Raw genomic sequence first — 22,551 nt, forward strand, 5'->3', positions numbered from 1 at the left:
TCAGTGGTTTTATATCTGAGATAAACATACAGTTGAAATTTTATATCGAAGATACAACGTTATTAAGTAGGCAAGCAAATTCAAAGATGATTGCATTTCTCCCTCATTAAAAAAGAGAAAAAAAGACAAGTTTAAAATGAGTGACCCTGGCTGTCTAAATACAATTAAAGATCAAATGCTTTGAATGTTTACCTGAATGTGACCCGGAGAGAGAGCTAAGAAGTCTGGCCTGTGGGTGTGTCCCATCAAATAATTCTGCCAAATCATTCAGTGCCGTCTGGAAATAGGCGAACTGTCCGAATACGACTGCAAAATAAAGGGGTGGGTGGCACAATGCTTATTAAAAAACACAGACACGGAGGCTTACACCACCTATGTACCAATTCCTCTCAAGGATAGTGCTCCTAAGATTCCCGCAGAAAATCATGAACTGGTTTCCCCGGCTTTCTAAGAGTTTTCAGTGGCTTAAACAATTTTATTTCGCTTCTCAGTGTCTTGAAACATAATAAAAGGAATAGCATTACTGTTCCCACTCTGTTTGAATATTAAATTTTTTTCTGGAACTACATTAGGATAATACAAGAATAGCCATAAAGCTGCCCCATTATTTAAGAGCAGTTAACGATGTTTCGTTTCATGTACAATAGGTACAGGGATCAAGACAATTCTTGGTTTTAAAAACATGCCAGTTTGGTGAAGAATTTAAAATTGTTCACTTGTTATTACAAGGTGAAATTCACGTGAACTCATTGCGATTTACACACAGGTCAGCAACATACCATAGAGATGTTTATTATGACCCCACCACACAATTTTATTTATCTCATGGGTGATATAAATAGCAAGAACACACCTCCTCCAAGTAAAACATTACTGTGCATTTCAGCACTTCAAACTTCATAAACTTTTTCACTCAAAGTGACAATATATAGGCCTCCACAATAGTTAGAAACACCTGTGATTTAGTATATAAGCAACGAGCGACTAATTCTTATTTATGTGCAAGGTTTAAACTAAAATTATTCTCATTCTGCATAAGAAATGGATATGTATGTATCAATTATACATGTCAGATTCTAATGAACTAATGTGTTGGCCAAATGGAGGGGAATCTAACTGTAATAGCTTGTGTGTGTGTGTGTGTGTGTGTGTGTGTGTGTTTTAGATATGCTATATATTCTGTCACACACATGTATTACATATATAAACATGTATGTATAATATGCACCATGTACAGTATGCACGTAATAGAGTATACATACACATACATACATGTATTTTAAGATTTTATAGTTCCTTTATAATTTTCTAGAGACAAATAATTAAAGGAAGCATGTAAGCCAGGAGGACTTTCCCAATGGATGAACTGCTCTAAAACAAAGAATTAGAAAGAGGAAGAGAATTTTATGATTTCAACATGGTTCTGGCTCGTACAATTCCTTTCTCATAGCAGCCCCCCTCTCCCAGTAATGAAATCTTCATCACGTTGGAGGCAGGACGCTTGGGTCTTCTAAATAGCACAAAAGTGAATCACAGACACGTAATTTCAAGAAACTTTTAGAACCAGAATTTGAAGATGATCCAGAGAGAAACATGGTCCCAAGACCGTCACGTGCCAACGTGCACTGAGCTCCTCACAACAAATACGGGTGTGGGTCTACATGTTGGCCAAGATGAGGCTTCTCTGATGAGCTGCTTGGGCGGAGCTCAGACCTATGACTGACTCTGCCCCAAACGGGCAGCCAAGACTGACAAGTGCTCATGGCCACGGGGTCTCCCTGGGGGAGAGTCCATGTCTCATAGTGGGGAGAGCAGTGTCGCTTCCTTGAGGCATGAGAAGTTAAACCACTTGGGGGGAAGAATGAAGGGCAGGGAATTATTTCAGTACGTGAACATTGAAAGCAAAACTTTGCAGGTGACAAATATGGCAAAAGGTCTGGTGTGCCAGGCGCTCAGTGGGTAAGAGACAAGGAGGGGATTGGAAAGCAAAAGCCACCACAACCTGAGACTTTAGGACCTAAAAACGTGGGGTTTTCTCATGGGCAAAATGGGAGTGAAAAATGTGTATCAAGGTGTTTCCGTGATCAAAGCTTTGTCGTAGAAAGGTACTTTGGTGACGCTTTGGGTGAAAACAGGGAGAGAATTGGAGTATCTGAAGACCTGTGTTCACCACAGTCATGCCTCTTCCCAGCTAGCGACGGCCACACCTTGAGCTAATGTGGCACTTAAAAAGTGGGCATTTTAGGGCACAGACTATGTTTTGTTCATCCTGGCCGTTATCACAATTGTTTGTTATTATCATCATTATTATTATTATTATTTTAGAGAGAGAGAGAGAGATAGTGACAGAGAGAGCACATGAGCAGGGTAGGGGCAGAGAGAGAGGGAGAGAGAGAATCCCAAGCAGACTCCATCCTCAGCACAGAGCCTGACGTGGGGCTCGATCCCATGACTCTGGGATTATGACCTGAGCAGAAATCAAGAGTCGGACATTCAACCAACTGAGTCACCCAGGTGCCCCCAAAATTGTTGAACTGATTTATTTCCCAGGAGAGAGTAAGGAAAAGAAGAAAGATAATACAAGATAAGGCAGTATAGATTTTCATTTAATCCTCTGTGCAACTATTTTAATTTCAAATTAAAATTTAAATTAAAATTTTCTGCCTGGATAGAATGTGATAAATGTATATCTTTAAACATTTCAGACTGGGAAACTCTGATCAATATTTAGGATAGAGGTGTGACTTTTTTTTATCTGTTGGGAAATCATAATTGTGTTGTGACAATTCAATAAATTTTGAAATAAACTAAAATCATAGAATATGGCTGCTATATTCCATTGTGATAAATATGTTCTACCGTTTATCTATGAACAAAAGTAAAAGGAATAGGAAAGTAACTGGAGGATGTCGTTAAGCACTTAGGTGGAAAAAACGAATTAACGGGAGCTGAAGAAGTGACATTAGTTTAAAGGAAATGGTCAAGCAAAAAGAGTGAGAATCAGGAGCTATTCTAAGTTTTATTGTTTGTTTATTGTAGCAAAGTAGATATTCTGAAGCCCTCTCACTTTTTAAATGAGAGTAACAGCTGTCGCTCATTCACAGAGTAACTGAACCAGCCCTTTGCCTGTTGGGGAGCTGGTCCCCCTGCCCTGGTCTCCACGAGCAAGTCCATCATCTCTTAAACACCAGGGAAAGCCCAGCCCGAAAAGCCCAACAGTCTTGAGTACTGGCCCAGGGTAGACACTACATGGTGTGTGGTAAAATAGCAAGCAAGTTCGTCACACGGTTCATGAAGGGCCCGTGACCTAAAACACCTAAGGCTAAAGTAAGTTCCTGGTGAAGGTTTTTGTCAGTTTTGAAGAGGCCTGTAGATAATAAATAGAGTAAAACCTTGGTTTGCCAGCATAACGCCTTCCGGAAACACGCTTGTCATCCAAAGCACTCGTATATCAAAGCAAATTTCAAGGACCACTGGCTCAGCTGTGACATCGGGCGTCACGTACGACTTGTGTTGCGAGACCTCGCTCATTTACCAAGTTAACATTTATTAGAAATGTCTGCCCGTCTTGTGCAAACGCACACGTGCAGAACAACTTACTTGCCATCCAGAAACTGTCTCCCGCGTGCCAATTTCTTACCCAACAAGTAACTTACTTGTGTTATAATTGTACTTTCCAAAAGGTTTTCCCTCAAACAGATTCTGGCCTTAGAATCTTTATCTGCTGTCTGTCTATGAGTGGATGGCTGCTACGTTACATGTAAAGAAAAAAAACAAAACTTAGCCATGTAGGGTTTTCACTGTACCACTGGGAAAAAAAGAACCTGGTCTATAAAGTTATAAAAACGACTATCTGGTTTACTCCAGAACAGAACCCAAATCAAAGGAAATGTCCGTGGTCGAGAGTGAGATTGGAGGTGTGGGAATCCAGCTCTGGGAAAAGTGCAGACCCAGCAGGAAGGCCCTTCTAGAGAAGAAGCCATGCGGAAAGCTGGCTCAGACTGGAAGCGAAGTTCAGGAGGGAAATTCGTAAGCGAGGTGTCGTGGGGTCACATGGGGATCTGCGCGCTTTTACATCTCTACCTACTCGAAGGTGAGCTCACTGATCCGGTGACTTCCGTCAGCATCGGACTGAGAAATGCAGGTGCAGACTGGTATCCAGTGTTCCCCTGGCCCACCTCACTTGGCCATCCTGCCTCAAAAAAACCCAGTTTCTAACAAAGGATGAGTCAAGCCAAACTGATTCTCTCTGATTATTCTGGATCAGAATCTTAGAAGAAAATTTACGCATTTTACAGGACATTGATGAAATAACTGGAATGGATGCTGTGTACGTTTAGAAAACCTGTTGCTTTAACACAAGTCGTCTTCTTTTATAGTTTTTATTATAGTCAGAGCCGAAAGATTTGTTTATAAGATGACAGAAAAATTAACATCGAAACAAATATGACCACGAATAAAACATTAAAGAAAGAGAAACTTACCAAACTCCTTTGGCACCGTTATGGAGTAGAGGCATATTTGACCGGCCGTGTAATTATGTGGGTAGTTTGGTGACAAAACGACCCCTTCGGACCCCGTGTACTGGCCTCCGCAGGGAGCTGCAAGAGGGAGTAAGCAAACAGCATGTGCAAAACCATCACCACACCTGCTCGTGAGGGGCGGGGCCGCAGGAGGATGAAAACACTGAGGAAATGAGCATCTCACCTGGTTTGTTCAACAGTTTAACAAAGTGGGGGGGGGGGGTGGTGCCTGGGTGGCTTAGTGGGTTGAGCGTCCAACTTCGGCTCAGGTCATGATCTCACGGGTCGTCAGTTCGAGCTCCGCATCAGGCTCTGTGCTGACAGCTCAGAGCCTAGAGCCTGTTTCAGATTCTGTGTCTCCCTCTCTCTAGGCCCCTTCCCCACCCCCCCACTCACACTGTCTCTCTCTGTTGCTCACACTCTTTCCCTCAAAAATAAACATTAAAAAAATCTAAAAAAGAAATTTAACAAAGTGGCCAAAGGAAAAACTACTTAACTTCACTGTGGGAAGTGATGGAAAAGAAAAGCGGAGATGTACCAAGTTTGAATAAAGACAACTTAGGAGAAAAACCTACGATGGTCTCAGGAAATCCCAAAACCTCTCCCAGACGTGCTAAAATGATCATGAAAATGTTAGTAAGAAACTAACAACAAGCCTGAAGTGAACAGATTCCTGAGTTACTTTGAGTCTCACGAGAATTTTCTGGTTGGCATCAGTCATATTAACTGAAGAGCTACAAAAATTATTTCAGTTTTCTACTGTTTTTACATTACTACAGGGCTTAGAAAAAATAATGTTTGCTTTTAGCTTTTCATTGTTGAACTTTTCATCTCAAAGACTCGGTTCAAGAGTAGCATGTAGAATTACTAATAAGCCGGGGTCTCTGTAAGTTTGATTGAAAACTGAATTGATTCATAACGAGAAAGCCAGGGCAGATACAATAACAAGTGTTACGTGCAGAGCTCTGTGTGTGCGCACGCGCGTGTGCGTGTCTTTACTTTCCTTCTCATTATTTTATTCACTTGGGCATTACTTTTGCTAAGGAAACACTGAAAACACTGGGACAACACCGAAAATACTCTGGAAGCATGTTCAAACAGACATTCAATTGAATCCTAGTCTCGTGACTCCCAGTTTTTTAATTAAACGCCCTATCCTTCAATCCGTCAAATGTGACTTCAGAAGACGTCCCAGTCTGCAGAGTGTGACCCGGGACAGGCACTGAACTACCAGCCTCCCGGACCCCGCTGCCTGCAGCCTGACCACGCTGCTCCTGGTCTCAGATACACCCCCATGGACCTCAAGTCAGAATCATTTTTAGTGTTTGAGAAAGTAGATTTGTACAACTTATTTATTCTTGATAAGACAGTTTTCAAGCACCAAAAGACAAATCAAAGGCAATATATTTAATCCTTTCAATGTTAATTAACACACTATCAAGTCCTAACTGATAGGCATTCTTCGCAACTAACAAAGCTCCTTGGACTATGTTGACATTTAATGTCAAAGCACCTCATTCGTGATTTGTGAGAGTTCGAAGCCATACATCACAACAGCTTGGAAAACTGAAGTCTTATTCTAAGTTTCAAGGGAAAACAGCTTATGCATCTGACAGCGTTGATCTACTTATGATCAACAGGTAGAGATTTTCTTTAACTACACTGAGTGTGGTCTTCCCGCTGGTGTCTTGATTCAGAATAATTTTATCTTCCCACGACACTTACACTGACATTTTACAATTCTAAAAAGAAAAATTCTACTTTAACTTGTTGATAGAAGTTAAACTCCCAAGCTGAAGGTTCTACATGAAATGCTGGGTGACTTATTCTACTAATTTAGATACATCACTTAATTTTTTTTTCACCTCATCCATATAAATGCAACCAGGGTATTTCAGAACTACTTTTTTCCTTAGAAGTTTACAGTTCAAATTTTAAAAAGTAAGTACCATGAAGCATAGAAATCTATTTTTTGCTCAGCCATATAAAACTCAAGCAGGTAACTGTGCAAATATCCTTTCTTTTAAACCTAGAAAATCCATCCAGTTCAAATTTTAAGCCACAGGTATAAATAAAAAGTGGAAGCAAATCACCACTGGGGTAACATTTGGATGCTCAAATGATCTGACAGAAAGAAATCTTATCAAGGACACTGTGTGATGTATTTGTGGAAGTATACCTACAAACATTTATTTTGTTCAAGGACAGGATGAAAGAGAATTATTTTGTGATAACATAAGACATTAAAAAAAAAAAAAAAGATGAAATGAAAGGAAACTGACCTGGCATTTTAGGTCCACTGCTTCCTTGATGCATTGGGTTGTGCTTACACATTCTAGATAAGCACCAGAACTATTTTAAACACAAGCAAACATTTGTGAAATTGACAAAAATATGTATAGGATTTTCACTTCATTCTTAATGATTATTCTGTCCGTGTTACTGCGCTGACCTCAGACGCAGATAGGTATGGTCTTTTCCGTAATGGGCATTATTTTACGTTAATGTGATAAAAGAAAAATAAAGATGTTCTTGCTCTTTGGTAATTAATGCATGAAACAGATAATTTTCTAAATGAATAAAGAGCAATAATATCATAACTACAGATGGTAACAAGAACTCACCCATCCATCTGGTTAACTCAAATGTATGCCTCATACATAAAGACAACAAAATTCAATCGAATCGAATGTAAACTGAAACAACACAGCTAACATCCTGACCCGTGAAACGGGCTCTGGGTTGTTTCAATTTCAGTTCAATTTACAGTAAATTTCAGTGAAGAAAAACTGCAGACAACAGATGAATCACCAAGAAAAAAAAAATCATATTCTACATTTAAAATAAACTAGTCCAGAACGTGCAGCCTGCATTCCATAATATATGGAATATTGAAATGGTTTTTTTTTAATGTTTTATTTTTGAAAGAGAGAGAGAGAGAGAGAGAGAGAGAGAGAGAATGAGTGGGGGAGAAACAGAGAGAGAGGGAGACACATAATATGAAGCAGGCTCCAGGCTCTGAGCTGTCAGCACAGAGACTGATGCAGGGCTTGAACCCATGAACCTTGAGATCATGATCGGAGCCGAAGTTGGACGCTTAATAGACTGAGCCATTCAGGCTTGAAACGTTTACAATATAGCAGAAATCCCTGGTTTAGCTGGTCATCTAAATGATCCACAGGTAGTGATTCATGCACAAAATGTGTTATTCCCCATGACAGATCCAAAATAAACTACGGGGGGAGGTAATTTCTACTTTAATGATTTGGTATTTTGAGTTCTACTTAAACGTAAATAAATAGCATAAATAAAAATTTATGTGTTGTGCACTTTGATGACAGGTAAACAGAAATTGCTCTTGGCTTTATGGGTCTTCAAATACAGAAGAAGAAATAGTCTCTAATTTACAATTTGATTCTGTATCTATTATCCAAATGTGACTTCTTTTATTTATGTTTATTTTGTGGCTATCATTCCCCCACAGGTTCAAATTGCATTTGAGTTTAATACAAATTTAATTCCTCCTGCATATTATTTAACAAAGTCTAAAACTCACGTTCTTTCTTATTTTTACTCTGGTCCCCATATATATATCCTCTATGGAGATGTCTGAAGAGGGATATTACCACACCTGGGATGTACATTTAGTGGAATACAAGAAAAAATATTAGAACCTCTGTAGAAAGTTATATCCCGGGAGGTGTTTCTGTTCACACATTATCTATGCGGGATGTCTGCTGGGAACTGAGGTGTGTGTAAGTGCATTGCATTTATTGGGGTTTCATGCTCAACAGTCACGACGTGACTGGATGTCAGACCAAGAGTCCGCCATCATTGCCCTCTGGTTTATTAAAAGGATCATGTACTCCATTTACATGTAGATTAAGATCTACATACAGAATCCAGATTTTCTATTTATTGAGCACCTACTTTGTCTGAGACAGCCATATGCATATCCCATTTAATCTTTCCAACACTGGTGAGGTAGGCATTCTTATGTCCTGAGCCCTGGGTGGTGCAGCCAGAATTTGGCCACCTCTAGTTGGATAACCCCTGGGCCCTGCTCTAATCCCCACCCTCAGAACCTCTCCCCTGGAAAGTGGGGTCCTCAAGACCTAGGAAAGCAGCCTGCAGGCAGCCCTGGACCCACTTCTGGGACGGCGATCTAGGACCCTAGGCTCCCGTGAGAGCACTGCCTGGGTTCCACTGTGTCACCTTCCAGACACCCCTCATGTTAGTTTTTAGGAAATTTAGCGGGAAGGACCCCAAAACTTCCATGTTGTCGAACCTGCCCAAAGCAGCTCACACGGTGACTTAAGTATGTGGCTTTTCAGCATTTTTCATTAAATAGAGCCAGGGGAGGCACTGACTCACAAGCTGGCCTTCATGGTCATGACTTAAATACACTGCCTGGTGCTAAAATTTACAAACTTCCCTCATAAATTTGCTTTCTATATATGCATATTATTTTTACATATACATGTACATGAATCATGTACATCACACACACATATTTAATCTACATTTAATATATATTTTATTTAATGTAATGTATTTATTTCAATATCTATATTTAGTATATATTGAAATATATATACACGTATACATCCTATAAGTATAAAGGGAAATAAACCTAAAAACATAATAAAAATATATATTACTTATTTATATTATTAGTTATCCATCAACATTATACTTATTATATTAATGTTATATATTGGTGTATAAATATATATATTTCAATATATATTATATATGTTTATATGTTATTAATATAAATAATATTTTTTATTATGTTTATAGATTAATTTCCCTTTACACTCATAGGTGTGTATATGTGTATGTATGTAAAGAGTAATTTACATATATAACAAGTGGCTTCCAAAATCTCAAAAGTAAAAAATAACAATAAACATTGAAATAGAAGTTTTAGATTGCTTTTTAAGAATTTGAGATGAATGATGTTTCTCAGGCCCTTCCAAATCTATGAGGTTACTGGGCATTTTATTTCATGTATATGGCATTATTTATATTTTATAAAGGGCATGTGCATTTTAAATATAATTAAAATGTGACATATTAAGTTTCTACAAAATGTAACATAAATACACGTGGATTTTTACGTATCTATATTTTTAATGGTTATTTCTTTTTGAGAGAGAGAGAGAGAGACAGAACATGAGTGGGGGAGAGGTAGAAAGAGAGGGAGACACAGAATCTGAAGCAGGTTCCAGGCTCTGAGCTGTCAGCACAGAGCCCGATGTGGGGCTCCAACCCATGAACCACATGCAAAATCATGACCTGCGCTGAGTCGGATGCTCAACTGAGTGAGTGGCCCAGGCGCCCTGATTTTTACATCTTTTACAGCTATCGTTCCATATGATTATTATGATAGGTCCACAGAGGGTATCAGGCAAATATCACCGCTGTCCCTGATGAGAAGACACAGAGGCCCACAGGCACTGAACCACCTTCCCACCTCGCACATGAGGTTAAGAGTGGATCTGGAACTGGACTCCTCTCTGGCTTTTCCTCAAGACCGAAACAGAGCAGGCAGGCCCACGGCCACCCCTGTCCCAGGCCCAATGGCGTTGGGGGAACGCAGATTTGCAACAAGGAAATCCCACAGGGTCTCACATGCACTTTGCAGTTAACATGAGTTATGAGGCTGGCCAGCTTCCTCACCCTCCACAGAAGAGATTACAATGCTGAGGACCCAAACCTTACTGGTTAAGTTCAGACTTTAATGAAAAACATGGAAACGCGCACTATGCATGGGGGGGCCATGGTGTATTTACTTCCCTCTCTCAGCGTCGTTCACTCTTTCAGACCTGGAATCTGAGAAGCATCGATGAATCTGTTTTCATTTTGGTTATTAAAACATGTCAGATTAGGAAGATTTAACAGGCTGCATAATTTTCCATGAAAATTTATTTTTAGCTTTTCACTAACTTATTCATTTCCTCTAGAAACTTGTGTGAAGTCCTTACTGTGCCAGAACCCAGTGCTGAGTCCTGGCAAGATGGCTTCTTAAATCGACAAGTTCTCGGGTTCACACACAGACTTAGGGACACGGATGTCACAGTGCGACCAAGGGCGTTACGTTGGTTTATTTCCTTTGTTTAATTTTTAAATTTGACCGATTTGGTCTGAAGGGACCAGTAACGTCAGCTGTCCTGAGTGGGGGAGAAAAAGAAAGCTTTTGGTAAGTTCATTATATCTAACTAAACTTGTACCTGAGTTCATCCTAAAATAACTTGGAAATCTTTTTTTTTTTCTGCAAACACCATGGGCTTTACCATCTTCTTTTTAATGTGCATCATCTCAGGGTAGAGGTTACAAGTCATATGCCCAAAGCTGGAACACTTTGGTCTATGGACAGTCCTATGAAATCACTGACTAGATTAACATACGGACACGGCCAGAGACCCGGAAATCTACATCTGTCTGTCACTGCACTGTCCGGCGTAACTGCCACCAGACTGCTGTCACTGTAGGTCAGTTCTGTCTCTTCTTTTTTTGAGAGAGAAAGAGAAGGAGAGAGAGAGGGAGAGAGTGCCACGAGCTGGGGAGGGACAGAAGGAGAGAGAGAATCTCAAGCAGGATCCACTGACAGCACGAGTCCTGACCCAGGGCTCACTCCCACAGCCCTGTGAAATCACAACCCGAGCCGGAATCAAGAGTCAGACACTCAACTGAGCTGCTCAGGTGCCCTAGTTCTGTCTGCTCTTGAAGGTTGATCTTACCTTTTAATATGTGGATTTAGTAAGTGAATGCCCATATAAAGAATTACAACCAGTGATATTTGGGGGGAGAATGACACATGAATATATACACATATATACATGTGTACACACACACACACACACACACACAGAAGCAGAAGGGTGCATCAGGAGACTGTCACTTAGTACCTCTTAATGTACATCAGGCCTAGGATATTAAAAAAAAAAAAAAAGAAGTTAAAAATGCCAGACTATCTGAGAGAAAAATGTCACCCCTCCCCGAAGCCTGTGACAATGGCCATACATCAGATGATCAAGGCTTGTGAAATACTCAGTCTGCATTGGCTCTGTAAGGGAATCTAACCCTAACCACTGGTTAGGGGACTACAGCACCAAAGCGTGACAGCATTTCTAAAATGAGACATTGCATTCTAAAGTAAAAGTAAAATGAGATGTTGTATTCTAATTTTTTTAAACATTTATTTATGTTTGAGACAGAGAGAGACAGAGCATGAGCAGGGGAGGGGCAGAGAGAGAGGGAGACACAGAATCGGAAGCAGGCTCCGGGCTCTGAGCTGTCAGCACAGAGCCTGACGCGGGGCTTGAACTCATGAGCCGTGAGATGATGACCTGAGCCCCCCAGGCGCCCCTGAGACGTTGCATTCTAAAGTAAAAGTCAAATGAGACGTTGCGTTCTAAAGTAAAAGTCAAATGAGACCGTGCATCCTAAAGTAAAAGTGTTATGAAGGACAGCACAGGGCCCACGCGTACCGTTGCAGGAAGGCAAGGCCTGACTCCAGGCAGGTTTTCCGTCCGCTCCGATCACACACGTGATGGAGGAGGGGTCCACAATCTTGTAGCCAGAGTCACACTGGTAGGTCACGGTTGAGCCAAGCTTGAAGTCCGTGCCAATGCGTGTCCCGTTCATTATATTTCCAGGGTCGAAACAGGCTTCCCGGGGCTTCTCTGTAGAAGCAAAGGTCACCTCCGTAAGGGCAGGGATCTTAAGCTTCTGTCTGTTTCTCCGTTTGCTTGCTCATTTTATCTACTGTCTACAACAGTGCCTGGTATATGAGAAAAGCTCAAAAAGTATTTATAGATGGACAAATAACCAAGTTAGTAGCTAAGTATCAAGTTAATATTAATAACATGTCATCATCAATGTGATAACTACCAAGGTAACAATTCAATAACACGAAAATAGGAAAAACTCCAACTTAATACAATTACACTTCTTTTCTTAAAACCACATTTTACTACAGAATCGTTATTGAATCACTTTCATTTAGGTAAAAAACACAACATTACTTTTTACGAGTTTTTTGTTTTTTGTTTTTTTGTTTCTTCTTTTTGCTATGGAACCTAGTACTGAAGCAAAGAAAGCGAGGCTGGAAAAGTTGAGGTCATTTCCTACCACTGCACTTAAATCATGCTGATGTGAAACCACACGCCCTAGAGGCCATGAGAGAATCCGGCCACTCCCGGGGTCGGCTCGGCCGCTCAGGTCGCAATCTCACAGTTTGTGAGTCCGAGGCTCATGCTGGGCTCCGTGCTGACAGCTCAGAGCCTGCCTGGGATTCTCTCTCTCCCTGTCTCTCTCTGCCCTTCCCTTGTCTCGCTCTCAAAAGAAAGAAATAAACTGAAAAGAAACTTTCACTAAAAGCCTATCTGTTCCCAAATAGAAACCAGTCTTTTTTTTTCCCCTCTGAGACTTGTAGCTATGTGGTTAATTCCTGTTGACTTTTGGTAACCTTACCATTTTAAATGTCTTTATATTCAATAGACCTTCCAAAATATCTCTAAATGGATGGATAACTCTCTCTCTCTCTAAGTATATAATATATATAAGTATATATATAAGTATATATAATATACAAATTATAATATATAAATGCTATAAATATATACAATTATATAAATAATTTATAATTATAAATATGTAGTTATATATATAGTAATATATATAGTTACATAGTTATATTGTACTTCATCATTTGAATGGCGTTTTTGCTTATACATGTCAACATTTTTCATGCCATCATCAAAGTTCCTGATAATGTCAGAAGGCTCTAGACCTGAATTTTATAGATGTTCAAGTGATCAATTTAGAAGATACCTGAAACATTAATCTTCGTTTTTTAACTGACAGTATAAAAATACAGTTTGGCTTGTGTGTGCATGTCTGTGTGTGTGTGTGTGTGTGTGTGTGTGTGTGTGTGTGTGTGTGTGACAGAGACAGACAGAGAGACAGACAGAGGGATTAAGGTCATTAATATCAATACATGCTCAAGGGTAACTTGAGTGGATAAAATAGACACGTTTTCACTCTTCTTCTGGCTTGACGCGTGTCAATTCCTTCATTCACATAGAAAAGATCTCTGGAAATTATAAGTGGTAGACTGATTTTCTCTGGCTGGAATTAATATTGATTATGCTCTCTGTTTAAATTGTTTCTTACTGATTGTCTATCTGTTGCTTATTATTATTTCCACCAACTCCTCTTTGCAGGAAAACCATCCTGAGAGGTTCTAACAGATATGCCATGACAGACTAAAAGTGGAGTGAGTTTTGAGGACTTAACATTGTGTGTCCTCTTAGGAATGGATGGCATGTGGCAGAGGAAGAGAACAGCACGAAGCTTGGGAAGGCTTGGAGGAAACAAAAGAGGGCTGTTTAACTGTATTTATTCCATATTTTCCATTGTATTTATAATGATCTGTGTCAACATCAGCCAAACAGAGATCTCGTTGGCAATTGCTGACTTGACGTATTCTGAGAATGTATTATGTACATTCCATTAATGTATTATGGGGGCGCCTGGGTGGCTCAGACGGTTGAGCGTCCGACTTCAGCTCAGGTCATGATCTCACAGTTCCTGGGTTCAAGCCCCGCGTCGGGCTGTGCGCTGACAGCTCAGAGTCTGGATTTTGTGTGTCTCCTTCTCTGTGCCCCTCCTGGGCTCATGCTTCCTCTCTCTCTTAAAGTACTAAAAATTTTCTCAGTACACAGCAGCAGTCCCCCTTATTTAGGAGATGCATTTCCAGACCCCCAGGAAAGGCCTGAAATTGCACAGAGTACCAAACCCTATGTATACTATGTTTTGTCCTACTTATATATACATATACGCCTATGAGAGTTTAAGAGATCAGCAACAATTACTACCAATAAAATGGAACAACTATAAAATATACCCAAGCTCATGAGTGACCTGGACACGATGACCAGTGTCAGGCTCCCGGGGACCTTCTGGTGCCCTTCTGAGTCCAGCTCAAGGGGCGGAGCATGTGCTTCCAGACCCCGCTGACCACGGATCGCCCAGACCAAGACCAGGAAAGCAAAACCACAGAGAAGGGGTCTACCATACATGCCTGTTGCCCTTTCACCCTTTTCAATCATTTATTTGTTATACATCCCTTTCAGTCGAGTTTACTGTCTCACTAAACACCATGTACACGACCGCCTGCTCTGTGTCACTGAGTTAGGTCTCTGATGGCAGGTGTCTTCATCTCTCCAAATGAACCCCCTCTAATCCTGTGGTTCCATTCCTCCAGCTCTCGGTTCAGAATGTTTCGTGATAAATCACAGACATGGTTTTCGCTTACGGTTTGTCCTATTTTCTAATTCGATGACTTTATAACATAGTGTGTTTTGCCACAGTTCATGTCCTTCCTCCCTAAGGACACGCCTCTGAGAACTCGCGCAAGAGGACAGTGGGTTCAATCAGCCGGTGTCAGACACTGTGGCTCAGTGACCCTGCCCGTGCCTCCTACTTCTCGTCCTGCCGGAGAGCTGACCAAAGCACCGTCACTGCAACCTTTCCTTGTCTTCTGCTACTTCTGTTTTTCACAGCCTCTCCTGGAGAGCTTTGAAAACATGAAGAGCTGTGGCCCCCAGTTCGAAAGCTGCCCTGGTCTTGAAGGAACCCACACAAAAGATGCACGTCTCTCTTCCTACCCTTAGGAATGTACCTCCTTCCTCCTTTAGTCCCTCGTCCAGCCGAGGAGGCCCTGGAGAGCACAAAGTGCACAGGCAGGCAGTGACAAATGTCCATCCTTATGTTTAGAGGAGGGGTGGTGCTTTGCAGCTCATTCTAGAATGGGCACTGTCATGGTGAAGTGCACGTCTGTGAGTTCTCGTTACTCCAGAAACTGATGATATGGCAAATGCCTAAATGTGCTGTTTTTCATTATTCATAAACATTAACAGATCCCATCCCCAAAGCACAAGAACTCCTCTGACTGCTGAGTTATATAATATTTTTCTCTTAGGCATTTTAATAAGAATCAGTAAGTTTGTAGATTTTGGTGTTTAGAAGGAAATAGATTAATTTTCTACCTAAAATCATATAAAGAAACATAAGTCCATTGAAGCATTAACAGACATGAAATGTGTCCTGTGTTTTATTTGACAATTCTAATCACTGATAAGTAACTCAAGTTTAAATCAGTATACATATTTTCATTATTTTTTTAAAGCGCTCACTAGTCTGAATTGATATTTCATTAAGTCCTTTTCTCTAATTCTTTGCCATATATCTTGTATGTTCTTGGTTTCCATGAGACATGGATTTGAAAAGAATGTGATTATTTTCATGGACGCTATAGAAAAATGCTTAATTTAGGGTGTTTTGTGTTTGAGTTTGTCTCTATTTTCTCTCGCAACAGGTGATGGGGGGGGGGTCCCAAACAAAAGTGGGAGACACTCATCTGGTGGGCAAACAAGGAAGCTTGCCTTGGCTGGGGCTCCTCATGAACTAGTGCCCATGGGTGGTGGAGACAGGTAAGGGCCACAAAATCACACGTTGAAAAGCAAGGAGATAAAACTACTATTCTGATGTACTTAACCTTAGTCATTCTGAAGAAACAAATGAGAGGATATTAAAACACACGTTAAAATAATAACAATTATTATTTTTTTAGTGTTTCTTAATTTTTGAGAGAGAGAGAGAGAGAGAGAGAGAGAGAGAGAGAGAGAGACTATGACAATGAGCAGGGGAGGGGCAGAGAGACAGGGAGACACGGAATCGGAAGCAGGCTCCAGGCTCTGAGCTGTCAGCACAGAGCCTGACGCGGGGCTCGAACTCACGGACCGTGAGATCATGACCTGAGCCGAAGTCGGACGCTTAACCAACTGAGCTGCCCCAACTCTTAAATGTCATCAAATCCTTCAATACACACATCATAATTTATTTTTACATGACTATGAATTGGGGGAAAAAAGAAATTATTCATTTTTCTTTTTTTCTTTCAGCAAAGGTAGAAATGTGTCTCTGGATTTTCTTCCCCACTGTAAATATCGAACATTGTGTTATGCGAGCATTTTACGTATGAAACAGTCACACAAGACCTCAGAGATAAATGCTTACAATGAATAAACCTTGATACAAATTATTTGACACACAAATTAAGCTGATCACAGTACCTTTAAATTCAATCGCAAACCCCGACAAGCCCACGGAAGCATCACTCCGAAAAGCCAGAAAAAGACTATTTCCACTACTCTCTATTCTTTCTGGGGCTTGAGAACCCTGGAAACTTCCAAGGAGAGGTCTGTTGGAATCTTCTCCTTCATAGATATGTAGGAAATCATAACTGGGCTCCATGTTGAAACTAAAGGAAAGAGCATTCATCAGGTTCGGCACCGAACACGTGTCTCGTATTTCCTCCAGACTACAAGCACACAGTGAGTTCACTTACCTTCATGCAACGAATTTTAAAAACCCAAACAACCCAGAAGTGAAATGTAAAAATAATTTAGATGTGACAGTAGCAATGTGTGTAACTAATATGAATGATCAATACTGTTAGCATGAGACATAGTGACTGCTATATTCAAAATGGTAGGAATTTATACTCTGGTTTCCCTTCAGGTCGTATAAATCTTTCATCTTTTACAAAATGGGAGAAGTCTGAAGATATCTGTAAGACAATGATTCCTAATAACGTGGACAGACTATCTCTTCCCTGCACCCAGGAAATTGCTAAAGAAATATGGTTTGAAAGAAAGGGGTTCGAAAGGGAATTCCCACCAATAGTTGATTTTTACGTGAATATTTTTAGTTTGAAAAATAGGTATCCTCGATATCGCTATCCTTAATTTTTTTTTTAATTCTCCGTTTGTTTTTACTTTTAAAAATGCAATTGCCTCTACTTGGTTGGGTCAGTCGGCTGACGTCAGTCGTCCCTGGGATGGCACGAGGAGTGGTAGGCACCCACCCCGTTTCATGTTCCTACATCATTGACTTTTTCCAATCTTCTCTTCCCGCCCCACACCCCCCGCCCCCCCTGCTCTCTCCACTTCTCTCTCTGTGTCTCTCTCCCCTAGTATTAAATACCCTGGTAATCCCCAAAGTTCTCAGGTGGGATGTGGCTTTCCGTGTCTCTGCCATTTTTGATGAGAAGGCAGATGACGGTCTGGGCGCTTCAAAAACGTGCACACTCTCAGGTGAAACACTAAAGCTGGAACAGACGATAAGATCTCGAGGAGATCAGAATTAACCGACAAATTGGACAGAGGTTTCAAGTAATGCCTTCTGACTGGCCTTCCACCTCTTCCTCATCTCTGAGTCGGGGCCTTTGTGTCCTCAGCAAGGACTCATTCCGAGCAGCGTCCACTCTGTCTCCCTTCAGTTGGCAGCGTATTTGGATAATAGGGATAGTGAGTCAGGAAGCTTTATCATCACTAACGTGGACGTTGTTTAAGTGGCTCTAGTTTATCTGGAGATCCAGGTGATGAAATAGGAACAAAAGGTCTCTCCAGAAATTGCCCCAGGTGTTCTGAAGGAAGCCACCGAGAGTGGGCACCACGGAGGACCCAACATTAACACTGCACCTCATCCTGAATCGTGCCATCCCAGTTTATGCCAAGGCTACACTGGGCCCTGCAGGAAGTCCCTGGACATAGTTTTTAAGGGCGCTTTAAAAGATTCCTTAGTCTGCTTATTTGACAAATTCCTTAAAAATCACAAATGAAGGAGTGAAAGATCAGGCATGACCAAACCGAAAGGTGTCAGCAGGCATTGTATCAAACAGAAGAATCTGATTGGAGGAAGGATTTTATTTGGGGCACTTTATAAGAATGCTATTAGAAGCTGGGGATGCTGTGTCCCCATTAACCGTTAGAGCTCATTACTGTTATAGATTATATTTGAGCACTGGAGATACACTGAGTCACAGAAAGGAAATATAGTCTGACCTCTCTCTCTCGCTCTCTTTTTGGATATACCATAATCCATGCACTAAAGTCTGGAGTGACATTTGTAATTCATCATGATTCTACTTGTAAAATCCATTTTTTATGTCCTTTTTAAATTTATTTTTATTTTTTAGAGAGGGGGAAGGGGCGGAGAGAGAGGGGGGACAGAGGATCCGAAGCGGGCGCTGCACTGACAGCGGAGAGGCTCGAACTCACGAACAGTGAGATCATGACCTGAGCCTAAGTCAGATGCCTAATGGACCAAGCCACCCAGGCGCCCCTGTAAAATCCATTTTTAATTCTGCACGATCCATGAGCCCCAATAAATAGGCCAAAGTGTGGCCCAGCTTTTGAACCAAATGTAATCTGAGTCTCAATGTGTATCTTCGGCTCCCCGGTCTACAGGGACCTGTGATGAGTCACCCTTCCCAAAGACCCCAAGACCCAGGAAAGGCCTTGGAGTGAACGTTCTAGGTCACACAGTGCTTGGTCCTTCCTGTTAGTCGTACCATCCGCTCCCCAGCCCCTTAGAAGCACACCTGACTTTACTGACTCCCTATAAACCATGCGTCTGGGCAGCACGTGTCAATGCCAGCGTCTCTTTGCTTGGGGAGGTGAAATCCTGTCCCCACCCAGCACTTCTGGCTCCCTGCTCCCATCCACTGAGTAGACCCAGTCATAAGGCTTGAGGGTCACTCCCACCTGAGCACCTGCAGCTTGTCTGGTTGTCCGCGTCTTGGGAGAAGTCACACATGTGTGATTTTTCCGTGACACTGGGTCAGCTAATGAGTTAAGAATCTAGAAGTTGGAAGAAAACTGGGAGGTTTTCTACTTCACCTCTCTTCCAGAGAGGTGGGCAAAATAAATAGGAAAAACAAAAACCTCTATAAAGCTGCTGTCCGTCTATACTATCAAATGGATTTTGCCCTGAGGGAACCTTGATAATTAGTCACTACAACACACTGGAGGGTAGGAAACTCCTACTTCTAAGGCCCCATGTTCTCTAAAAGGCTTTCAATTGTTCATTTACTTCTAATCTCACGGTGCCAGAGGCATCTCCAGGTTTTAAGGCATTGGTAGAAGTTAGCATTCACAAAACCTACAGAGATACCCAAAAATACAGCTGCAAATGTTCGGTAGTTTTGCACAAGGGCTGAGTGAGTGGCATAATAAGGGTTCATCACTGGGTAAATTTATAGCAGCTTGAGTAAATTGAAGACATGATGGCTTATCAGGATGACTTAACATTTGGAATCAGGGACATTTAAAATTATACTGATTCAGATCCCATCAGGAGGAGAAAGTGAAAGATAATCATGGCCAGGCCTGGGTTGGTGACGTAAACATCAGAAAAGGAAACGTGTTCAATTGACAGACAGATATACTTAGACCACTTCACCCTGGAGAGCTAAGAGATCAATAAGATGGCCTCTAGAACCAGGTGCCTTTTAAAAAGTCCCTTCATTTAGTTCAATCAATAATCAAAATACAAAGGCGAAGATCGTGGGATTTGGAAAAAATGCAATTATCATACACCAGATACGAATAATAGGATAGTCCTATAGAATTTACATTTATAAAATAATCACAATGTTTGAAACTCCGTCATCTGGTTTAGCAGGGATACGTCAGCAATCATTTTTTAAGGAGTAATGTCTATTGATTCAGACTTTACAGCAACCACATTTAGAGGAATTTCTATTTTCAAAGTTCTATGAAGTCGTGATATTTCAGTGATGGTATAACAGGGCTACCTGTGGGAACGTCAGACAAGATGTACTGCGGAAACGATTTCGTTATCACGCATTTAGAGAAATACTCCTATTGTCTCTGTAGTGCCCCGATGAGAAATCATACTAAGTGTATCTGTACCACTTTTTTATTACTTTTCTTGAATATTCTGTAAATTCAGCCTTCTCATGTGGAACATATTGCATGCGGGATAGTATTTAAAAGTAATTCCTGCCATGTCCTAATACAAGCAGACTTCTCGAAAGCAAAAGTACATATATGCGTATTTCCACTTAGGTCATTAGGCAGCCCTAGGCAGTAACTATTCGAATAACATCTAGGGTGTCACTCAAGGTAAAACCAGGTACTTTATGAAGGGATATGTGAGGTAATTTTTCAGTGTGGCACTTGAAAAGTCTACTCAAGGGGGATTCAGCAAAAGACAGTACCTTTTGAATATCAAGGCGATGACGAAGTCTGGATTCACTTTTATTCTCCAGTCACATTCTTTCCCGGGAGGATATGGCTGTGGGTAGTTAGGTGACAGAATGACACCCGCTGGGCCCGTCAGGTTCCCTCCACACGCAGCTGCCACGGAAGAGGGACAATGCTGGTCAAGGTGAAGTAGAACATCACAGAATTCATCAAGGGCACTCAGCATGTGTCACGTTAGTAGACAATTATCTGGATGAAAATTTAAGGCCCAGGAGGTCTGTATGTTTTTCATGGACTTGTTCATGAATTTCATACAATGTCCCACCCTGCTTTTACGGAGGATTTGTAACTGTTGACAAATAAAGTTCAGTTGCTATGATTTTAAGCTCTACCCAGTCAAACAGATGACTTTACTCCCCCACACTCCCGCAATGCACACAATACACGTTACAGAAACACTTGGAAAGGGAAGGAAATGGCCACGAATGTCACGTTATGGTCCTGCTGATTCTCCCGTCCTGTCGTAGGTTCACAAAGTCATTGCTGACTTCTTCTAGAAGGCATGCTTCCTGTTCACCTGTGTCTCACTAACACCTGGCACAGTTGTGATCAGGTATTCAGGGAATATTTGTTGAGTGAATGAATACACGTTATGCCAGGTATTCCCCAGAGTCCTCTGATATACGTAAGGTTTGGGATACAATTCAAAATGACAAAACTAACACAAAGTTTAAGTGACATCTGGGAATATGGAACCCGTAACAGACTGAGCCAGAACATCAATCTGGAAAATAGAATGTAATCACAATGCTCAGCATGTTAGTATCAGAGAACAGTGCTTTAGATGATACTCATCAATCTACTTGGTTTTTACCTATCACTTTTTCACTACCTGTGTTTACATTTATGTTAGGAAGATAATAATTATGAAGTTCAGTGGTGTTAATAGGCAAGCCAATTTTCATTCTTGAACTTCAAAATGTTTAGGATGGTTTCATTTATTACATAGGATTTCTGTCAAATCTTCCATCATGTTTAAAGGTGTTAAAACACTGCAAAATTCACAGGTATACATTTTAGATGCACGGGTGAATATACAAGATTTATGGTTCTTCACAGCAAATACAGTGATTTCTCACCAAGCTGTCTTAAAAAAATCAGCCCAATTAAATTATAATGTTCTCCCTAAACTATATATCTTATTTCACATCACTGGCCATATATCCATTTAAGAGAAAAAAAAATGGTAAGTAGAAAAAGAAACACCCTAACTGGCAATCTTTTATACAGAGACATACATACAGATGACTTTTATTGTGAATAATGCCAGTGTACGTGCTTTCTAATTTTTGTGACAATTGTGTCTTTGAATACTCATTTAACATTCCTGAAAACTTTAATTTTCCATAAGAAGAAATGTAACACATTCCATTACTTTCTGTTATGATTTCAGTCTCACTAAAGGCAAACTCTAACTAGTATCACTAGTATTATAATAAATTCAGATATACATTCAAGAGTAATAGAATTTTCGCAAAAATGGCTAAACCCACATGTCCCCCCAGCATCGAGTGTGACTGTAATAAACTCTGCTGGGACCACTGTCTACTCGGCTCTCCCAGAATCAAGTGCACGTTGACAGAGGAAAGCCAGGCAAGGCGCGGGTTGAGGCAGGTGGCGCTGAGATGGAGGGAGCAGGTACCTCCGGGTCTAGAAGATTCCGCCGCATGCAGGGTTTGCAAGATGCAGAACGACAGATTCAGGACACTGGCTACCAGGGTGTTGCCAGCAGGAAGAATGTGGGGGTGACACAAGGTACTGATTTAAGAGAAACCAAGAGGCATTCCTGTCTTATCCTGAGAGATCCAGGGAGGCCTTTTTAAATGAGGTTATCTAAGAGCATCCAGGGGAATTAAGTAGCACTGTCTGGCTGTGTTTGTTCT

At 41.0% G+C, this 22,551-nt stretch overlaps 1 protein-coding gene across 3 annotated transcripts in view; it reads right to left on the reverse strand.

Moving 5' to 3' along the window:
* The window catches only part of CSMD1 (CUB and Sushi multiple domains 1), a 1,996,605-nt gene that overhangs the window by 242,583 nt on the left and 1,731,471 nt on the right, over positions 1-22,551 (reverse strand). For all 3 annotated transcript variants that reach the window (XM_027049973.2, XM_027049974.2, XM_053217751.1), the window contains 5 exons: positions 20,623-20,761; positions 16,670-16,857; positions 12,020-12,214; positions 4,485-4,601; positions 193-306 (listed from right to left, as the gene is read on the reverse strand). In XM_027049973.2, the coding sequence (XP_026905774.1) occupies positions 193-306; positions 4,485-4,601; positions 12,020-12,214; positions 16,670-16,857; positions 20,623-20,761 (753 nt within the window). The remainder of the gene's footprint in view (positions 1-192; positions 307-4,484; positions 4,602-12,019; positions 12,215-16,669; positions 16,858-20,622; positions 20,762-22,551) is intronic.

The sequence above is a fragment of the Acinonyx jubatus genome, chromosome B1 (genome assembly GCF_027475565.1).
Source record: "Acinonyx jubatus isolate Ajub_Pintada_27869175 chromosome B1, VMU_Ajub_asm_v1.0, whole genome shotgun sequence".
Lineage (NCBI taxonomy): Eukaryota > Metazoa > Chordata > Mammalia > Carnivora > Felidae > Acinonyx > Acinonyx jubatus.